General features: G+C 43.2%; 1 protein-coding gene across 3 annotated transcripts in view; it reads left to right on the forward strand.

The window, feature by feature from the left end:
* syt7b (synaptotagmin VIIb) overlaps positions 1-20260 on the forward strand; it is an 83331-nt gene extending 63071 nt beyond the window's left edge. For 2 of the 3 annotated variants that reach the window (XM_077023079.1, XM_077023080.1), the window contains exons 8-13: positions 12341-12464; positions 13309-13576; positions 13830-13999; positions 15506-15620; positions 15951-16150; positions 16424-20259. In XM_077023079.1, coding sequence (XP_076879194.1) covers positions 12341-12464; positions 13309-13576; positions 13830-13999; positions 15506-15620; positions 15951-16150; positions 16424-16528 — 982 coding nt within the window. In that variant the 3' untranslated portion in view covers positions 16529-20259. Of the gene's footprint in view, positions 1-12340; positions 12465-13308; positions 13577-13829; positions 14000-15505; positions 15621-15950; positions 16151-16423 lie in introns of all 3 variants that reach the window. The other variant, XM_077023078.1, reaches the window with a different exon arrangement.
* Positions 20261-22048: the final 1788 nt, after the last annotated feature.

Here is a 22048-nt window from a genome sequence, read left to right on the forward strand (position 1 = left end):
TGTTCCAGGACAATCCCACAGCTCCATCTGACTTCAACTGTCTTTATTTCAGAAAGACTGACATGAGGTTCTAGAGGATGAGGGGACTGAATGAGTCACCCTGCTGTTGCCCATGCTGACTTTGTGTGCCTGTATCTTATGTAATGACTGTTTAATGTGGTCAGCTGGGGCAATGTAAGTAGGACTTCACATTAAGGGGGCATATTTATGCTTTTTTAATACCTGTTATAATCTACTGACATAAAACACAGCTGCAGGTGCAGAGAGTGGGAGACAGTTATTTCTCACTGGAGATTAATCACTCTTTAACGATGCCCAAATGCACAGAGCTCAGCGCCCCATCGGTTCTCGTTATTTAGACTCGGCGTTCTAGCTCGTTGCATTTGAAATGCCTCTGAGGTCAGAAAGCAGGGTCTCTGTCTCATTTATAAAAAAACAAAGCAACAGAAAAACTGTTATGCGTTTTCAAGGGATTGATTAGGAGTTACGGCACGCTTCCTAACTTAGCGGCAGGTTTTTGCTTTTGAAGCTTGCGGCTTTCACGGTTGTTTGTCATTAGGCATGCTCGACAAACATTCAAGTGCCCTCTTAGTTTTTGCTCTTATAGGCTATTGGTGACATAGTCGATATATGGGGCACGAAGTGTGAGGTCACCCCACACGAGGCTGAGATATCCGAATAAATAATTCAGAAGAATAATCAAAGCCCCGGCCTTCTGAAAATCAGCTATTTTGGTCTTTCAGTGAGAAACTAAAGGCACTAGGGAACGGCCCAGCAGTAATTACCTGGAATGCTAAGTTAGTTGGTGACAGGGGAGGCTTTTGGGTATGTGTAAGTGCCTTCAAATGAGGACACACTAAATGCTGCAGTCTGCAGAAGTCTGAACCTACTCGCTCCGGCGTCAGCGAAGCCGAACGTGTAGGGCCGGCGGCACACCGGCCTGTTCACCAAGGAGCTTAGTTGGGTCCAAAAGGAGACATTTGTCTGGCTAGACCAGTCCTGACCCAGCAAAGGAGGTGAAACAGCTGAAGGAGCAGCCTGGAGGCTAGAAGCCCCAGCACCACGGAAGCGCTGTCAATAACAGAGGCCCAGGCAACAAGGAGGAGCTGTTGATAACAGAGGCCCAGACAACAAGCAGGAGCTGTCGATAAGAGAGGCCCAGGCAACAGCTGTCAGAGGGGCCGCACACAGTGTCTGTCCGTCAGGGACCTCTGACTGGAGCTATGCACGAGCGAGAGGTAACCGAGCATTAAAGCATCGCTTCCTTAATGAACATAATGGTCATCTGTCCACTGCATTTTTGCCCTCACCATACAACCCTCAGTCGTATTGATTTGTTCACAATTATGTCATTTGTCATCCACAATTTAGGGAATCACATTACAGCCGTTTTCATTTCGCCGCTATTAGCAGAGGTGGTAATCACAGCGAGGTATCGGACCGAGAGGCGGCGGGAGGGAGAGAGAGGGGTTGCAATTCCCACAGCAGATTTAGAAACCTCCTCAGGTGTTCTTCTTTTCTGTCTTTCTTTGCTTTCTGGCCTCCCTCCCTTCCTCTCACCCTTGCTCTCTCTCTCGCATACTCTCCGGCTTCTCTCACTTCGTCTCTTTTCCTCCTCTCCCTCTGTCATCATCACCAGAGCCACTGCACCGTGTGTCATTTCCTAGCAGAGGCAGCATGCTGAGACGGACAGCTTAAATCACTGTCAGAAACCCACACACACCCAGCCTTTACTTCAAACACACACACACACACACACACACACACACACACACACACATACACACACACACAGTCTTTTCTTCCTCTCATACATTCTATCTCTAGCTTTCATGCACACGTGCACACACAGACACACACATACACAGGCACAAACACACACACACACACACACACAAATGCACATGCATTCACTCTGGCAAGGACAGGGAGGGACGGATCAGTATCTTCATCCCCGGGATATGGAAATAAATGGTAGCCAAGCATGACAGCGCATGGACTTAGCAAGCGCTCACTGGCGAAAGCGCAGCGGAGGGGCAACGCAGACACTTGTGCGGTGCTCCGAGAGCACGCGTGCAGAATCAGCCCCGCCGCACACACTAAGCCGCACGGCTCATGCAGGGGGCGTGTACGGGAATGCCGGGCGAAAGACGCTAACATGGACTACATGGGCAGAACGTCTGTGTTTGTTTAGATTTATTCAGATTAATTCATGTTAACAGAATGACAAATGTGCACCGATAAAGAGAATGTGAAGGCCAAATCTATGTACTCAGTGCAAATGACAGAATCCAGAGTCCAGAGGAATTGTTAGGGAGAGCACCGGCTCAGCGATGTAAGGAAGCAAACAAGCTGTGGCAATGAGGAGTTGGTGAGAGGAGCCTAAATAATGCAAGTGAGGAAAGGTAACAAGCCTCAGGCCTAAGAAACAACTCAAAACTGGGTGGGAGTGTGACCTCCGCAGGCGTGGAAGAGAGTCTTCGGGACAATATGTAACAAAGTAGGTGTGTGTGTTTATATTATTTACAAAGCACATATATAGGCCCTTTTATAACTCAGTTATGGTACGGTATAGCCCCTTTTATAATTAAATACAAGTATACAGATGTACAGGTACATATTTTGTCAGTTTATGTTCACTGGACAGAATCATAAAACTCAACAAAAGTATTGCCACTAATCAAACACAAACCACTATGGTATAGGGCACATCCATCTCTTTAGTGTCAATGACCACAGAGAACAGATGCTCTAAGATTGTTAATGACACAATCTCCCGCTTACTGGAAAAAAAACATGCTGCATGTCTGCAGAGAAATCTCTATTTGACAAATGTTCTCGGCTTGCCAGGACGCCTGAGAGGGGTTGGGTCCTCTCCAGTAATGCCCGGCTGCTTTATTGAGCTCAACAGAACATGCAGGTGTATTTATTGCTCAGTGGCTTAATGCCACATCATCCAGAGCCGGTGAACCTTTCAGTCCCCACGCCGACCCTCCGATTCAAGGGTCTTTGTTGCCGCACAACAGCATTAGTGGTCTGCACATTTGGTTCAGGTCTGTGGTTGAAAAACTAACAAACAGGAAAAACGCAAACAGTAGGAAGACACTGAAGTACAAGACAGAGAAAGAGATGCAAATTAAGAAAGAAGTTCAGTTACAAACCAACATCCACCATTATCAGATATCATCAGTGTGCACTGTTCCAGTCATACGTATGTGCACTGTTGCACAGCCATACGTATGTGCAGAAAAGGAATCAATTCAGTAATAAGCATAATGGGAGTAGACTAATGTGGCATGCAGTCAAAACTACAAATTTGAAAAATGTTTTATGCACCACCACGAGTGCAATCATTTCAAGACTACATAACTCAAAACTGGGGGCAGCATTTGTTAGTCTTGCAGGTGAAGTAAAAAGTATCTAGTTGTTTGGAAATAACTTCTCCAAGAACTAAGGGAAAGATCGTGGCTTTGGTCACTAGTGCATACTGTCTAAGAAGGAAGGAGCTGAAATATGTGGTGTATTGTCTAAGAGGAGCAGCGGGCGAGAGTTGTCGCCACCTTTTTCATGTGTTTGATATTAAAGGAGGTCACATCCAATCATTCTTGTTCACAGACCAATCAAGTTTCTCCGATGTATGAGAGTTGAGAGTCTGTCATACCAGACAATAATAGATCATGCCAGAATGCTTTGGATGATTGCAGAATTGAATTTCACAAGCTGTTGTCTTTAGCTGGCAAATGCAGTCTCTGTTGGGCCTTACTGATGTTTTAATGCCATTTTAATAAATTGCTTGGTGTACTCTCACCACCCAGTTTATTAGAAACTTAGAAATCTTACACTCAGAAGCTACTGACTACTGAAGGTACTGTATACAGACTACAGACTGTTGGCATGTACAACTACACCACTCACAACAGTCATCTCTACGAAGTCCATTTTGGTCCTCAGGTGCACTGCTAACCGGATAGTATTTGGTTTGTGGACCTTTCGTATCACAGTAGTGAGTTGTGCTGGTATCAGGCACAACAGTGATGGTGGCAGTGACGTGTCCATGGCACATCATGACTTTGAGGGCTGTACATCCAGTAATCTCCAGCCAGCCGTGATCTTGTGGTCAGATAGTGATTAGTCTTGAAGAGGTAGAGGATGGCTAACACAGACTGAATGGGCTGTAGGCTAACTGTAAATGTGCAAAGTGTTTCATGTAAAGTTCATAATGCCTATTGGCAGATTATCGGTTCTGAAAGGAGTCTTGTGGTTGTAATTTTGGAGAGTTTGATTTTTGTTATTTTGAGGATATTTTTGTCTTTACACCATTTTACTGCATGTGCCAGCTCCTGTGCCTGAAATTAGTATGATTGTGATTAGGCTTTGAGACTCTTTTGAATTTTATTTGACTAGGGAATCTGTTCATGAACTGAAGGAAGATAAGGGGACAGAAAACACAGCCCTGAGGTGTTCTGTGCTGTGGGACAGGACTTAAGAACTTGTATCATTCACCTTGACTACCTGGGTTCTGTAAAGTCTCGTATCAAGTAGCACAAAGTGAAGTTCACTTTCATGTCCCGAAGTCCTAAAACAATGTTTAAAGTATGCCACATATACAAAGTTTATGAAGAGAATGCAAGTTTAGTTGCTGGGACACATATAAAGATGCTGAATTCCCAGGTTGACAGTATGTGGGGACATAGTCTTCAACTTGTGGCATAACTTGCCACAAATACAGATCTGATTTGTGTACACACACACGTGTGTGTGTGTGTGTGTGTGTGTGTGTGTGTGTGTGTGTATATACTCCAAAACTGTGCTGTGAACCTAAAAGAAAGTAGTTTTGTTGTAAGTTTGGGTTCTCTCCATACACTCAGGCTTTGAGATGACATCAGGTGTCATGACTGCAGCATTTACTGGTTCTGCTCATCGAGGTCCACACAGATCCTACTCAAGGTTCCAGTTTTACAGGCTCTATAAAGGCCTTCAGAAAGAGACATTCAGAAAGAAAGTCCTCTCAAGGGCACTGTGTGGGCTTGGCTTTGCTTTTCGACTGAGATGTATAAATTGGCAAGATGGTTCATGGAGAGGAAAACTTAGTCACTTCCCATCATTCTGTCTTAAGCCAGAGCACCATCATATGATCAGAGCTCTCTTTCCTACACCACAAAAACACTGGGCTTATTAGCGATCAATAAACCCACATTCTAGATGAGTCCCTGGGATCTGCCAAGTCTGTAATACAAAATATGCATGAGGAGGTTGTCATAAGGTCTTAGAACCACTTCAGATTATCAGTGCAGATGTGTCTCAGTGTGCTACTTCAGGAAATCCCCATGAAACAATGTTATTTTACTGATTGTTTATATATATTATATATAAACAACTGTGGTGTTATAATGGTGCTTTGTCCTAGGACCGAGTGTATGCCAGTGGATATTTTTTCTGCAGAAACCATCATGCCAAAATCAGTGAACACTGTCCATGAAACTAATGCAGGTCTGTCCCCTATTGGAGCTGATCGGACTTTTAAATGTAATACTTTTAATATATGATGCATGATTTAATGGAGTACAGGCCCAAATCAGATTAGATATAATTGGCAAACTTAAAACATAAATAAACATAAAATGTAAAAAGCTCCTTTCAGTCCTGCTGTCTTGTCATGCTTTGTGATCTGCTGTTTTGCTAAGCCTAAACCATCCGAAGCAAAGTGTAGTTACATAATCCCACCGCCTCTGTGGCTCTTCAGAGCCTGTGCATTGGAGTGAGCTTTACACCCTGCCTCTAAATAGTAGTGAAAGTTGCCAAATGGCAATGGTAAAGAGTGCCGGAAAGGGCAGGTACCATGCAAACTGGGAGTGACACATATGACAGACAAACTTCGGAAAGCCTAAGGGACGTGGCTATGGCCTTGCACAGAAACCAGGCGACCCTTAAACCATTAAACATGAAACCATTAAACTATTTTTAAGCATCGTTTTCATAAACTGTTTCTAAGGAAAGGCAGCAAATGTGTCTCAGGTTAACAGACAGAAGCATCTGTTACGGTTAGAATTATAGAGAAGCTTAGGTGCTTAAAACTGACTTCATCGTATATCTGTGGTTGTTTGATTCACTAAAAGAAAATCACTAAGTTGTATTCAAATCACGCTCTCCGCTCCATGCAATCCTCTGAAGTGTTGCTGTCTGTCCAAGATATATAGTCATGTGAATCCATGCCTTCCTCAGAGAAAAGCCACAGTGATCTCCCAGTGATTATATTTGCTCTTTGCTTTGCCTGAGAGGATTTGTGTAAAAATAAATCTCCATAACAATCTCAAGTTCTTGTGTTCCCATTCCTTACAAAGTCTCTCTCAAAAAAGATAAAAAATTTGAGACATCAGATGCGTTTTTTTTTTGGATTAAGTCAGTCAATTAAGGGGGTCAGATGGAAGTGGAAGCTGTCGGATGAAAAACGGGAGGGGAGTTGAAGATCACTGCAAATAAAAAGAGTGAAGATCTTGCCAATTTTTAAGTGTGAATTCAGTATGCAAGACCGCATGCTTGACCACATTATTTTCAGGTTTGTCAGCTTGAAAATGCTTTAATACTGGAAAATCCTGTTCTCTAAGCTGATGAGCTCCTGGAGTATTGTGTTTAAGCAGAAGTTTGTACAGATTGCTCTTGCTGATTTACAACATACAAAACGGGGGCTATCAACACTGGGCCTGGAGTTGAGCATCGTTAGGTTATTTTGTGACTTGTTAATTACCTGGTTTGTAAAGTGTTTTGCCAGATTTTGTCATAACTGACAAATATCCAGCCTCAGGACCGATTATGATCATTGCAAATTAATAATGATACTTGTAGTGGGACATAATCGAAGAACAGCAATGTCGTTTCTGAGACACCCCATGACAGCCCAAAGAAAAGTTGTCAGAATTTTTTTTGGCATTTTCTCACCTACTCTGACATTACCTGCAATGCATTGCTTGACGTTGACCAATAGTTTAACAGTGCTCTCAAGTGTGCATATGCAAGAAATCGGAAAGAAAATGACTTCTGTTGGGTGGAACAATGAAAAACATGTTTGTTAAGCTGTGAGTTTTCAATGGGAGAATCATGACAGACTTAAAAAGATATATATGTTGGCATGAAATAGCCAAACATCATTCCCCAGTAGCTGAGCTCCTACCTTCCTCTTCATCATACCCAGGAATAGATTCACAATAATTTTTTCCTTTTCCTTTTAGAAGTCAAAACCATCAGCCATACTGCCACCATTGACAATTTGTTGACCCTCCTCCCTGACAAACTATGAACTCACGCAAGGGCATTAATGATAATTTGTCATCACCAAACATGTAGTGTGGCTAGTGTTGCCATCAAGGCATGCCAAGAATGCATGCCACTATGATTGCCTAATCTGATTTACTGACCACTGTGATGGACAGAAATATTGTGTAGTCTGACCATGGCATTAGAGGTGAGAAACAGAGGGGTTAAAAAATCACAAAATACAAGTCCAAGTCAAGTCTCAATCAATACCAGGGTAAGCTTAGGGACATGGAAAAAACTGTATTTTACATATTAGCTGTATTGACGGCTAATATATACAACAAATCCAGATGTGTTTTCATGAAGTTTGATGTGGTCGTTCCAGTGTCTTTCATTGTTTTCCACATTCTTTACATGTTGCCGTCCCTCAGATATGTGCAAATATTGTAAACTACTACCACATATGGTACCTCAATTGTTTACTTTTGAAGCTTCTCTCCTTCGCGATAAGTGATGTTGTGATACGTCACGAGAAAAGAGGCTGCATCGCAAATCACTGAAACAAAACTTTTTTTAATATATATAAAGTTTTCACACAGTGCCTGGATAACGGACTGACTCTTATTGCTCACGAGTTATTTTGGACGATTCCGAGTCAAGCTAGGGACGAATTTCATGTCAAGTCTGAAGTCTTTTTCTAGGCGACTTAAGTGCGACTTCAACTCGGGTCGCTCACTCGAGTGCCCATCTCTGGTGAGAAACCACCAAACTGTGCTGGACTCTGGCCCTCCTGAACAGGATGTGGGCACAGCGGTATAACACATCCAGAGCTGTGTTCCCTATGACTCCTCCGCTGGTGACTTCCTCTCTTAGATCTCTATTATAGAAGCCCACACATCAATTCAAAACCTGTGTGTCCTGAGACATTTCATGAAGGTCCAATCATACGACTGTTGAACTAAGCAGCATTTTAAGAGTATGTGTGATTGTACATGTGTGAACACACCCCTACAGTGTTTGTGTGAACACACCCCTACAGTGTCTGTTTCATTTTTCACATGCCTCCCGTTTTTCACTTCTTGGCATTCATCCTCCACTATTGGCCCCTTCCATCACTCTGTAACTCCCTTTAGCGATTAATCTTTTCCTTCCCCCCTCACCCTCATTCTCATCTCACACAATTTCTTCCTATCTCCAATCTCCTCTCTCTCTCTCTCTCTCTCTCTCTCTCTCTCTCTCTCTCTCTCTCTCTCTCTCTCTCTCTCTCTCTCCTCCAGTCCTCTTTCACAACTTGCCAGCATGTCACTGTGTCCTTGGCCCCCACCCCTGCAGGTGTGTGACCTCATTTCTGTGCAGATATTACAGCCGAGTTTGGTTGATATGATGTTGAAGTTTGATTGAAATTGGCTTTCTGGCCAAATATCAATTAGTTCACAATTATGAAGCACACATGAGATGATTTTAAAACATTTTACAATACTCTTCTTGCAAATTCACTTTGAAAGATGGTGATGAAAACATGGAAAAAGTGCAGATATAGCTGTGTTTTGAACACTTTTTAGTGTTTGCTCACATGCTTCTTGTGCATTTTTGACTGAATACTTTTTTGAAAAGAGGCCACAAGTTGCAAATCTTGGTGTGTACATTACTGGAGTTCAATATTGCATAGAGATGACGATGAAGAGTACGAGAATGATGAAGAGGATGAGCAACCATAATGGATGAGATCAGAGTCACTCTGGTTGACCATGTGGTGATGGAGGAAGCTTGATGATATTTTGTCTTATTTTCTTTTTTTGTTGTTCATGTGTTTACAGTATATACATTTACATTTACGGCATTTGGCAGACACCCTTATCCAGATCGACTTACATTTTATCTCAATTTTATACAAGTGAGCAATTGAGGGTTAAGGGCCTTGCTCAGGGGCACCTCAGTCATGGCCTCAGGTCTGGGAATTGAACCCACGACCCTCCGGTCACAAAACCAGTTCCCTAACCACCAGGCCATGACTGCCCTCAACATATACAGCATGTGTTGCTGTAGTGTTCATGCAAAACCAAAAAAAAATCCTTCCCCTTATAATGGCATTTTAATTTATGGTGTAAATGTACTGAATATGCAAGAGCTTTGGTTGAAGTGTGTGTTTTTTCCAAAAGTGTGAGATGTTTTGCCTGTTGTGTGCGTAGCATTGGCTGCTGTGTGTTAAGTTTCGACAAAAAAAAACTTAAAATTGTGTCTTAGTGTCTGCAAAAAACTGTAATGTACCTCTGAATGAAAAATCCCAACTGCTCTTATACAAGTATTTCTACTGAATAATATATTCTCATCTGCTTCCCCTTGACATGTCATAACAGTGCTCATAACTGTAAATATAATTTTCCACTGTAGAGAAGAGCCTTTTTCTCAAACAAAGTCTCCATGTCAGAAGCTCTCTGCATGACATGTCTCAGTGAAATGATAAGTAGAGATTTTTCAATATCAAATTAAAAGGTGGGGCATGTTCTTTATATACGTTTTATTGTGAATAGTCTTTAGATAATTTGTGATGCGGGACAGATGGGAGAATTATGCTAGTGTTTGTGTGGCATATTAAGAGTGTGTGTTGGTTGTGTGTTTGTGTGCATGTGTGTGCGTGTGTGTGCGTGTGTGTGTGTGTGTGTGTGTGTGTGTGTGTGTGTGTGTGTGTGTGTGTGTGTGGGTGTGTGTGTGTGTGTGTGTGTGTGTGTGTGTGTGTGTGTGTGTGTGTGTGTGAGAATGAGCGTTTTCGTGGGGAGTGGCTGATCAGCTGTTCACTAGGATTAACTCAGCCCAAATTCTCGTCTAATTACAATCGATTGTCTTTTTGTCCAGTTGAATTCAGGCACAAGGGTTATGTACATTTACATCCAGAACGTGTTCTTACATCCAGAACGTGTTCTTACATCCAGAACAAAAAATGTGAGGGAGTGAGAGCACCTTCATGTTTGGTTTAATGATTTGTTTATCCATTATAATAGTTAATAAATTATTATAATAAATTATTATAATTCTCATACAATTATGTCCTTGCCATACTGGGTGATACATTTGTGTGCATCAACTTTCAAATGTTTTATGACACATCAAAAGTCAAGTGTTTGGAATCTCTATCAGAATCTTTACCATGACATTTTCAAAGACTGCTTAAGACTGATAAATCATTTCTGTCTGTTATCTAGTTTAAACCAGAACTTTTGGTGCTATAGAGTGTGTATCACGGTCTTCAGCAGATGTACAGTACGTTTGACCTGAACAAACATTCAAACATCAGAAATGAGAACAAACTTTCAAACATCAGAAACGAAAATGAGCTTTCAAACATCAGAAATGAGAACGAGCTTTCAAACCTCAGAAACGGGTCACTCATGACCCACGTAGCTTTTTGGAATGATGACATGATGGCACCTTCACCCTCCGTAGAAGGTCAGAGCTGCAACAGAGGACCTGTGCCCTCACATGCCGCTGCAACACACAGAGCAACATCAAGCTTGTTGTTTTATTCACACACCTCATTTTATATCAGTATGAAATGATTTTTATGAGACCAGATTTGGCAGGATAAATGTTACTGAAATTTTGTTCTTGTGCTATGCCCCAAGGGTGTTTATGGATAGTGAAAAAGAGGTTTTTTTAATCTGTGACGTAAGAGCACATTCGTTCCTTATTCCTGTTACACCTGCTGACATTAAGCCCAATGGTAGAGGAAGCCTTGGATATATTGTAAGTGATATTTTGTGATATCCATTACCAAGTCACTGGAGGATCACAGTTAAATAGGCAGTTCTAATAGTTTTGCTGAAGTTGCTGATGCAGCTAATGCTTAATGAAAATTAATAGGATTACCATGATCTAATTTGCATAATGCTAATTAGTGGTTGCTACTTTTTATTCTTTTATTTAATTAACAATTTGGTTAAATTGATCCTTTACAAGCAGAGAATAATGCAAACTAATATATTGTCATATAGCGTTACAGTAGATTTAAGGAACATATTACATTACATATGTATTAAACTTTTTCATCTAGGCTGTTACTAAAAAAAAAAATAATGAGATAAGGAGCGTAGAGATGTTTTCCTGTAACTGTGAACAGATTTTTAAAAGAGAAAGATGTGGTTTCCCAAATGACTGTGCTGGTCACTCTAACCGCTAAGACACGGAGAGCATGTCAGCCTTGTAATCATTATCGCACGAGGCGGTTTCTCTTTCAGGGATACCCTGATGGAAACTACTTTCAAGACAGAATTGGACATGGCTTTGGACATGGCTTTACGGGAATGATTGGTGTTCCTAGATTTGAGTGTGTGTATCTCAGTGTGTGTGTGTGTGTGTGTGTGTGTGTGTGGTAGGTAGGCCCACCTGGCACACATCATCTCCTTTGCTCCTCTCTTTATGGTGTCTGGCTATTAGGACCCCCCCCCCCCCCCCCCTCCAACCAATCACACACACACACACACACACACACACACACACACACACACACACATCCCAGGTGGGCATGCTTTCTCACTGACTGTTGCCTTGCCAACAACCTATGTTTCATCACTGTTGCTATCCCTGAAGGCATAAGCCAGATATCCGTCACCCCCCTCTGGCAGCTATATGTCACTGCAAGTACAGCTGGAATCTGAAATTTACTATTGTATGTAGATCACAGCACAGTAGATCTGATATAAAAAATCACCAGCAAATCTGCTTGCTTTCTGTGTATTGTGTGTCCCTTAATCTCTCCTTTTTCAGCTGCTTTGTATCTCCTAATACAGTCTAAAAATGCAAGGAAGTAAGGCAAGCAAATCTGACTGGCCCGATCTGATTGGGCAGAATCTGATCTAATTGATCTTAGCATGTTAAAGGCTAATATAAATGGTTAACAAACAGTTGTCTGGAATTTGAAATGTGCCCTTCCTCTCCCAAAGAGATGTATTTCCAATTTATTTTTGGTACACTTTTCTTGCGTATATCTGCCAGAGCTGCTGGCACTGGAGAGGTGTGGTCCCTGTGGCCCTGTGGCCCTGTGGCCTGTGGCCTGTGGCCTATCCTCAGTGCCTGCCTCTCTCTGCTTCCTCAGAGCTGTTGGGAACAGGCCTGGGAGCAGCCCTAAAGGCCAGACTCCTGAGGAGAGCGGCCGCCGCACAGACGCCAACTCCTCCGTCTCAGACCTGGCTAACTCCGTCACGAGCGACATGCTGATGGTAAGAGAGTGAAGCGCACATGTGTGTTTGTGTGTGTGTGGAGTGTGTGTGCACGCATGTGTGTGTCCATGTGGAAGCATATTTTGTTGTGTGTTTTGATCTAATCCAGTCATCCATTGCTTATTATTCTCCTTTCCCACAATGCCCCTAGATCACCATTGCTTCTGAGCGGGGCATAACATTTAACCACACAGTGCACTAAGTACAGGGTTGAAGCGCTACTCTCCCCCACTCCAGTTGCGCACACATACACAAATTTGTCAGAAAGCACTGGGTTTCAGCAAGAGCCCAGTAATTAGAGCTGGAGCTCTCTGCTATGGGGGCTGTAGGGATTTGTCTTCGCTGGGGATGCCTGTCATTATGTGGGTGGCTTGGCCCTTGTTTCTTTTAAACAACCTCTGATGATAACTAATGATGGTTCTTCCATGCTGAGTGACTGCCCGAGGGAACAGAGGCGGGGATCTTTGGCTGCCCCCAGACCTGGAGTCAGGATTCAACCTCTTGGCAGGCAGCTCATAGGTTTTCGAGGCTAGAGGGGCAGGTGGGGAAGAGACTTGTGTACTCTGAAATGGCAAACTCCTGCCCAAGAAAGAGGCTTTTGTAAGGATTGGTTATGTGAGAGATATGATTGTAGGCCCTAATTGGAGTGCTTATGCACACATAATTTTGCTTTGATGCATTTTTTTCCCCATGGTTATGTTGAGTGATGAGTGGTGTGTCTTGTGACACAGTATGTCTGCACATTTTGAATTAACAGTTATAAACAGAGGGAAAGAGGCTGGTTAGTTTATTTATGTAGTGCCAACACAGTGTAAAATCAGATTTTAACCTGTCTCTCTCTCAGTTGTCTCCTGGCTCTGAGGAAGAGGAGCACGAAGGCCCAGTGTGTGAGAAACTTGGCCGTATCCAGTTCAGCGTGGGCTACAGCTTCCAAGACTCCACACTCACAGTCAAAATTCTCAAAGGCCAGGATCTACCTGCAAAAGATTTCTCTGGAACCTCAGACCCTTTCGTCAAAATCTACCTATTACCAGACAAGAAGCACAAACTGGAGACCAAGGTCAAAAGAAAGAACCTTAACCCACATTGGAATGAGACCTTCCTGTTTGAAGGTGGGGAACAGTTATTCAGGTAATATCAGTTACACTCAGACAAGGCCCTATGTTATAGAAAGTGTTATACCACACAGCTGTGTTTGCAATTAATTGGATTGCTACCTCTGTTTTCTCTCTCTTTGAAGCATTGCTACTGAAGCATTGCACTCTGATGATAATGCAAAACTCTTTCTCCTTCTCTCTCTCTCTCTCTCTCTCTCTCTCTCTCTCTCTCTGTCTCTGTCTCTCTCTCTTCATGTGTCTCCCCCAGGTTTCCCCTATGAGAAGGTGGTGCAGCGTACTCTTTACCTGCAGGTGCTGGATTATGATCGCTTCAGTAGGAATGATCCTATAGGCGAGGTGTCCATCCCACTCAACAAGATCGACCTGGCCAACATGCAGGCTTTCTGGAAGGAACTTAAACCATGCAGTGATGGCAGTGTGAGTGACAAAGTGCACGTGTGTTTGAGCGTGTGTGTGTGTGTCCACAGATGTAAGAATATGTGGGTGAAGAGTGAGGCAGAGAGACTCAGCGAATAGACCCATCTCTTTAAAGATACAACTCTTTTAATGATGATGTGCTTAAAACAAATGTAATGACAGTGTGGAAATTGTTCCAATAGCAAGAACAAGGTATTAGTGCTTCTTCTTTAGCACAGAGAAATCGGAACAAAGGATGACCTTTGGGTGTAAAATGGGCTCGTCCAAGACATCAAAATGACCATAGTGACTTAATTGTGCTGTGGGAACACATGGTGCATTTCCTGCCCCCCATAAAGGGTCTCTAGCCACGTTCTGTCACCCACCTCAGCCACACGATGGAATAAGCAGTGCAGAAGGGAATCGCACACCAGCGAGGTCGTCTATACACTGAACTACACTGTTCATGCATCTGTTCTAGTGAACTACACTGTTCAGGCATTTATACCAGTGATGAGTGACAGTTTGGCAGGCCAGTACAGACATAGCCTGCTTTACCCAAAAATGTGGGAAAATATTTTGGCTAATGTGAGCAGTATGTTAAGCAAAATTTCAAAGATTTCAAATGAGTTCAAATTCAGTGAATCTGGCATCCTGAGTGGTTCAACAGAATTATGTCCACTATCTTGGGAATGGTGTTCACTTTTCCGCTGGTGATATTACAGAGATCCATAGCCAGGAGTCCAAGCGAGTGAATTGGTGCTGTTCTCTGGGTTGGAGGGATGTCATTACTCTGGACCCTGTCAGTCACAGACACTCTAGTCAATCATGGATGTCTGTGTGCTCACACTTGCTGACAAGATCAGTTAGCGCTTTCCTCTAGGTGCATTCAGCCACCTGCATCACAGCTGCTTGCTGGTTCTGGTTCTTGGCTTCATGTGTCTCTGAGGAAGCATGTGCTTGCTGTACCCTCTATGACTAGTCCCATCATACAGCAGCCAAACATTACATTTTTAAATGAAAATTATAAAAATACATTATATTATATATTATAAAATGAATAAAGAAAATGTGCATTTATTGCAATGTGCATCCATTGCTACATGGGCTTGCATTGTAACTAAGACTTTGCTACATCCCAGTGATACGCCAGCCCTAGCTGGCTGTGCTGCTCATGTTGTCCATCAAGGCCCTGACTGAACCCCATACTAAAACTTCACTTCAGTAATCACATGTGGATGAAAACGTAAGATCAAAACCTTGTTGGGCTCCAAGAGGACAATCTTTGTAGCGCCTATTTGAGGACATGATGGTACGGTATTGGTGTTCAGGGTAATGGTGTTCAGGTTAGTGGGGTCCAGGGAAGTGGTGAGAATCAGAATTAGACTTGCCCCACTGGGTCTTCTATGGTTATTTAGAGAATCTGCCTCTTCCAGTGGCAGCTAGCTGCAGGTGAGGGACATGTGTCTTTGCTGCTGTCTTCATCCCATCATCGCCTTTTGATTGTCTTCTTTTTTGTGCGTTTAGGGAAGTCGGGGTGATCTGCTCGTCTCTCTGTGCTATAATCCCACGGCTAACATCATCACTGTGAACATCATAAAGGCACGCAATCTCAAAGCCATGGACATCGGTGGCACATCTGGTAGGCTTGCTTACCTGACAGCAGTAATGGAAAGCAATGCTGGGCCGATTAAACAATGAGCCATGAGCCGAAGGAACATAAATCAAACCGCTTTTGATTTTACTGGTCCAATTATGTTTTTGAGGTAGACAAATTGGAATAGAGAATGTAAATGATGGATAAACTGCAGGAGATCATACATCTGTAGAACAAGTATTAAGCACCTAAGTAATGCCCAATGCTTCGTCACTGAACCTAACTTTTACATGTCCAAATGATATAGTTCACATAGCACATAGCTAGTGTTGCTCAGAGGTAACTGTAATGCTTGTCCCTTTTTCTGCACCTCAGACCCCTACGTTAAAGTGTGGCTCATGCACAAAGATAAGCGTGTGGAGAAGAAGAAGACGGTAGTGATGAAGAGGTGCCTGAACCCCGTCTTCAATGAATCCTTCCCATTTGATGTCCCCGCTCACGTCCTGCGAGAGACCACCATCGTCATTACAGTCATGGACAAGGACAGGCTGAGTCGCAATGATGTCATAGGCAAGGTAAAGTGTGGAGGCAGTGCTCTCTCATGTGTACTTACTGAGAAAACCACAGCAAACCAGACACTAAAGAAGAAACCTTAAACTAGCGAGTGAGGGATTTTGTTGTGCAGGGAGAGCTGCTATGATTGAATTGGTACTCATCACAATTCCTGTAGTAGAGTAGTTTTGGCCTTGTAAATTGCACCATAGATCCCAGAAAACGTGCAATATTTGAAAAGAAACACAATGGGAAAACATACAAAATTATTCATTTTCCCCTTCCTCTCTCTATAGATCTATCTTTCATGGAAGAGTGGACCAGCAGAGGTGAAACACTGGAAAGATATGATGGGTCATCCTCGCACTGCTGTTGCACAGTGGCATTCTCTCAAAGCTTAAAGGACCCACCCACCAATCCCCCAAGAAGGAAGACCACACCTTCAACCCCTTGTTGATATGCACAAGATTGAACACGGGTACCAAAAGCCATCCAACATTGTCTCTATCCTTCTTGTTTTTAAAGTCCGCAGAGGAGCTAGGGAGGTCCTTCTTTCATTTATCTTCTTTTATCTTCCACTCGCCTGTTTTTACAGACCTCCCAGGACCTCCTTTCTTTTCACCAAAAAGAGGCTAAGCACTGCCAAGAAGAAATCCTGTGTTGCTTAGAGGAAAACAGTCTTTGTCTTCCTTGAAATTAACCTTGACTGCTCAACCGACTGAATCCGGTGACTGCCAAACTTGGCACTGCCAAACTTCCAATGTGATAAAAATCAGAAAACAGATTAAAAGAATGTGCACTGCCCGTCTCCAAAAAACACCCCAAACAAAACACAAAAACAATTTTGCCCCTCAATCCTTAATTACCTTTTTTGTATTCCATCCCTCACGTCCAGCCTCTTTCTTTCCAAATATACAGAAAGATCCAGAAGAGTTTCATCACACTGCAATACCTGGTAGAGGGAGAGATGAACTTGCTGCGTGAACCTGTGTGTCATCTCTTGCTGTTTTTCTTTTCTTGTAGAAACCCCTCTTTTGCTGGAACCCCTTGTTGTCTCAGTGTACTATAGGTGCTGTGATGTGACAGAAAAGTATTGCTCTTTAAAAAAAAAAACTCACCTTATCTGACTGGCTCGGTTATAAGGTTTAGAGGAAATCGAAAAGACACTAAACATTCCAATATAAACATGAAGAAATGAGACAGATGTGAACTAAAACTGAGATGGCCAAACAAACTATTATTCCAGAGCAGAGCAGTTCTGTTCTGTTTGAGAGGTGCTGTTGGTGGGTGGCAGATGTACTAGAGTGTGTGTGTGTGTGTGAGTGTGAGCAACGTACACATGTGGATGAGTGTGTATGTGAGTGTGAGCAGCGTACGTGTGTAGATGAGTGTGTGTGGGTGTGATACAGTGTATGTTAATCTAAGTGAGAGTTGCATTACCTGCATCAGTCTCTTTAACTAGCGCTGCCAGTATGAACTCAAATTTTGCCTAAATGTTCTTCATGTATTTCCACAAGAACCAAAGTAGTACCCAGAGTCCTTCAGCAAATGTTGTAGCCACTGTAGAATGTAGAGAGAGAGACAGAGAGAGAGAGTGAGCGACTTATAAATGTGATGTTTCATATGACTGTAAGAAGGGAAAATTTATGAATGGCATGCGACACATTAAAGTCGGAACATATTTATGAGTCTTAAAACTAAAATGAAGCCATTATAATCTGCCCACAGAATATTTTAAGAGCAGTATTTCATAACATTCCAACTGCTGCCCTACTGTTTACACAAAAATTTAAACTTAATGACAAAATTGTATGTGTGTGCACATGTGGATGCGTCCGCATGAGTGTGAGCACGTGCGGGTGTGTCTGTGTGTATTGACTATGTGTGGGTTAAATGGATATGTGTGGGAGAGCTTGTCTTCTGTGTACTTTGTTCTTTGTTTGTCCCTTTATTTCTGGTAAACCCACATTTGGTAAGTGCGTTGTCAGTGTCTATAACATTTCCTATTAGATAACCTGAGCAAACGTCTACAAAGAATGAACTATATTTGTCTGTCGTCTTCATCTTCAATACGTGATAAACAGCAATGCTATACATTTAGGTAGAGCAGTACTGCAAATGGCTTTAGAAAGATATTATGGCAGAAGACATTATTCCAAGGTAATCGAATGGCTATATATACCTTTGATAAAGACATTTTCTCAAGAAGCAATATTAACGCACAATGGTTGTGAAGTATATTGGGCAAATAGACAATAAAAAGGAAAGACTTTGACGGTAAATGTACAACTATAACTACACACATGCACACACACGTACAAAGACACACACTCCCACACACGTACAGGGTGTTTTCGGTATCTAAGAAAATGCGTTGACATCATACCCTCTGAAATTCTCTTGCTGGGAGCATTAGAGAGGAGGGTGAGACACAGACAGGAGATGAGAGCATCACTGGCAGATAGCTCTGGCTGGCTGACCTCTCCACCCTAACGAGCTGTGACAAGTGTGTCCTCCAAGACGCTCGGGGTCAGAGCAAAGTGTTCGGAGGACAAAAGCAAGCCAAAAGAAAAGCAAGAGCTAAACATCATAACAAAGAGCTCAGGCAGAACTCAGTACTAATCATTAAAATTTTGGGTTGTGAGTGGGAGAAAATGTGAACATTGATTTTTGGATATTTCGATTCCACACATTTTAAAGGAGGGTGCTTATTATGAGAAGATAAGCATGTGGCAATGAGTATGGACATGGATGAGATTCAGAACAATGTAGGTGAACGGGCATTTTCTGCATCCCATTTCGATATTCAAACTTGTGAGGCAGCTAATGTGGTCATGTCTGTTTTACTGTTGTGCTATACACATCATTTGTTATCAAGCACCGGACTTCGGATCGAGCCATTTTCCAGTATCTGGGTGTAAACTACATCCTCTGTATTTTGACCTTAACAAAGGGGGGTGGGAGCAAAATTAACTTTGAAACAACCAGCATACGAATGGGTACGCCTGTCACCTCCACGCCAGCAAAAGACAGCGTAATGTCAAATGGAGGACACGAAACACTGGTGGATGTCACGCTGGCCATGCTGCAAAACTTGTACAAAAATCGTATGTTTGTGCGTGTGTGTGTGTGCACGCTTGTCAGATTGCAGCCTTCTTATTTGGGGTGTTGTTTGATGATGAACACCATCCTCTTTCAGTTCCAGTATCCTACGTACAGTTTGTGACTTATTTTTGGCATAAATGTACAGTGTACATAGGTATAAATGTGTATATAAAAGATGAAACAAACAATTGACTCCACTGAACAAATTTATTGCTTGAAATTGCTTATTTTTTGTGTTGCTTGTCTGTGAAAGCTCAACAAGAAAGTGTCAACAAAAGCATTTCCATCGTCATTTTAACTTTTTTGGCGTATTCAGCTTTGATCACTTGCGTCATCGTAGGTTTCAGTCTCAGCCTGTAACTCTTTTAGAAATGCTTGGACCACCCAAGTGACCGCAGGGTGCTTGGAATGGAAGCGTGTTCATAAATATGAGTAACATCCTGAATGTCTGAAAGAATGAAGACTTTTAGCAGGTGGGGTAAGGTGAGCAGAACTCTTGCTGTGCTTCACATGCTGCAAGACATGCTTTTTCCCCATTGGCCATAACATACGAAGAAATTTGCAACATGACACAAAAAATCTAAAAATATTCCCTATTGCACTTTTAAAGGGCAAATCCACAAAGAACAGTGCGTATTTTGTGACTGCAGACCACATCAATGAACTCAAAGTGGTTGGAGGCCAGTGGGAGAGGCCATCCAGGAGTCGGGGTGGAGATGTTATGTTAAACAAGCATGCAGTAGTTAGGTGGTAAAAACCCATCACAGAGGGCAATAGAAGGGCTTCAGGCATGAACTTTCTGCCATTTTGTACGCCTCTATCACCAGTTAGGGAGACGCATTTCTTATATATTCACTGGAGATGTTGAGGCTTGCTTATGCAGAAACAGACCTGGTTTATTGTGTGTTATGAAGCTTTCATGTACCCAGACTGCTTTAAAGCCCCTTTGCATATACAAATACTACTGTCCAACACCAATAAATGCACTAAGCTGTTCGCTACTGTCAAACTTGCCACATACCATTATTTTGAATTAAAAAAAACTATTGTCTGCCTGTATGGGATTTTTACACTTCCAACCACATAATTGCAATGCAGATGAAATCCTTAGGGATGTACATTACTGGTTACTGTTCTGTGGTAAAACCTATTTTGCATGAATACAGATGTAGTCTCAGTATTATGCTGCTTTGAGGGGGATGTCAGAGGGAAACAACAAATTCTGAAGAGCCTTCATTAACGTAAAGTCCCACATTTATGGGCACGGTCACTATAGACAGTGGTGAAGTCCAGTGGTGAGGTTTCCCTCCAAGTCCTCGCTGCTTGAGAGCTGTAAGACAGGAGCAAGCGCTCGTGCTCCAGAGCAGCGTGCGCTCTTGTTCGTTTATTCGGGGCTGTGTGTGGGCACAGAGCACAGCATGGAGCCTGGAAACTCATATTTATTTCCTGTAAGGGCAGCTGTCTGCAGACTCTGATGTATTAAAGGCTCTCTTGAAAAAAAACAAGTTGATGCGATGAGCAAACAAAGGGATGGAAAGAGGGACCCCCAAAAAAACAAAAAGGGAGAGGATGCGAAGAGGCTGCAATTTTAAGAGAGACAGAGGGGGAGGGGGAGATGGAGAGAGCAAAGGAAAGATGGGGAGGCATCGAATGAAGTGTAAGCTTGTCACGACGTGCACACCCCACTTGCTCGGGCACACACACACACACACACATATATGCACGTGCACACGCACGCATTTGCCGAGCTGCAGGATGACAGGAACATGTCAGAGGGAAATGAGAGTCGCGAGTGGGTGAGCGTGGGCGATCGCGCACGCGGCACACCAAACACGCAGCGTGCAAGGGCATCGGCATGCAGCACGTCTCCTAAGCATCATTACCGAACCCACAGCCAGTGCAGCTTAGCTTAATACACTCCGTAGGAAAGAAGGCAAAAACAGCGCCGTGCACAATTCTAAATCAGACATGAAGTGACAAGTTATCAGCCACCAGCAGGAGAAGAGACAGAGAGAGCAGACAGCCAGGCAATGAGTCAGACAGCGAGAGCAAGGCAGGGCACGCAGCCGCTGCCAATTCACAGTTGGAGAATACTGAGTGCTTGCATTAGGCTAGAAACCCCGCGCCCCTGTGGCCTGGTCGCAGGCTGTTGGATGCCCAACATTAGGCTACTCCTGCAGTCAGGCCTCAAAGTGCAGCACGTCTTACTGTATCACTTTCACTGCACCGGCGCTGTTTAGGTCATTAGCTGAAGGGCTCGATCGGGTGTGACGAAGCACAAAACGTCCATCGTTTCCCATCTGTGCGTTGGTCTCGTGCCGGAGACACACCCACACCTCTGTGGTCGGGGCTCTGTACCGCCAGCACTGCGATGATCAGGCACGCATCACACACGGCGGTCTCTACAAGCAGCAGGGATGGCCTGTTCTTAGCACCATCTCCATAGAGACAGATGGTGGGGAGGTCAGAGCGGTCACGCAGCCGGCTTTCTCGCCGCTATTTAAAGCCACGTCTCACCTGCGTGCCAGGTATCACACCGCTCCCCTTTCAGAGGACTGCAGTTGAACTGAAGGCTGATCTGGCCTGGCCGTAAAGCTCACCGCACATACTTGGCTTGCAGTGTGTGTGATGTCTAAAGATTTTTTTACATAATGCATCAAGAAAAAAATGGTTTCATTGTAATTCAAGCCATGGGTGACCTTCTGTGTTCTGAAGCATTCACATTTACTATTCTAAGAACTCATGTGACGATACTCTGAAATTAATGAAGAGGTATTGAATGTAGCCCCAGTATACCGCCAAGTTATTGTTCTACA

Source organism: Brachyhypopomus gauderio, chromosome 12, assembly GCF_052324685.1.
Source record: "Brachyhypopomus gauderio isolate BG-103 chromosome 12, BGAUD_0.2, whole genome shotgun sequence".
Taxonomy (NCBI): domain Eukaryota; kingdom Metazoa; phylum Chordata; class Actinopteri; order Gymnotiformes; family Hypopomidae; genus Brachyhypopomus; species Brachyhypopomus gauderio.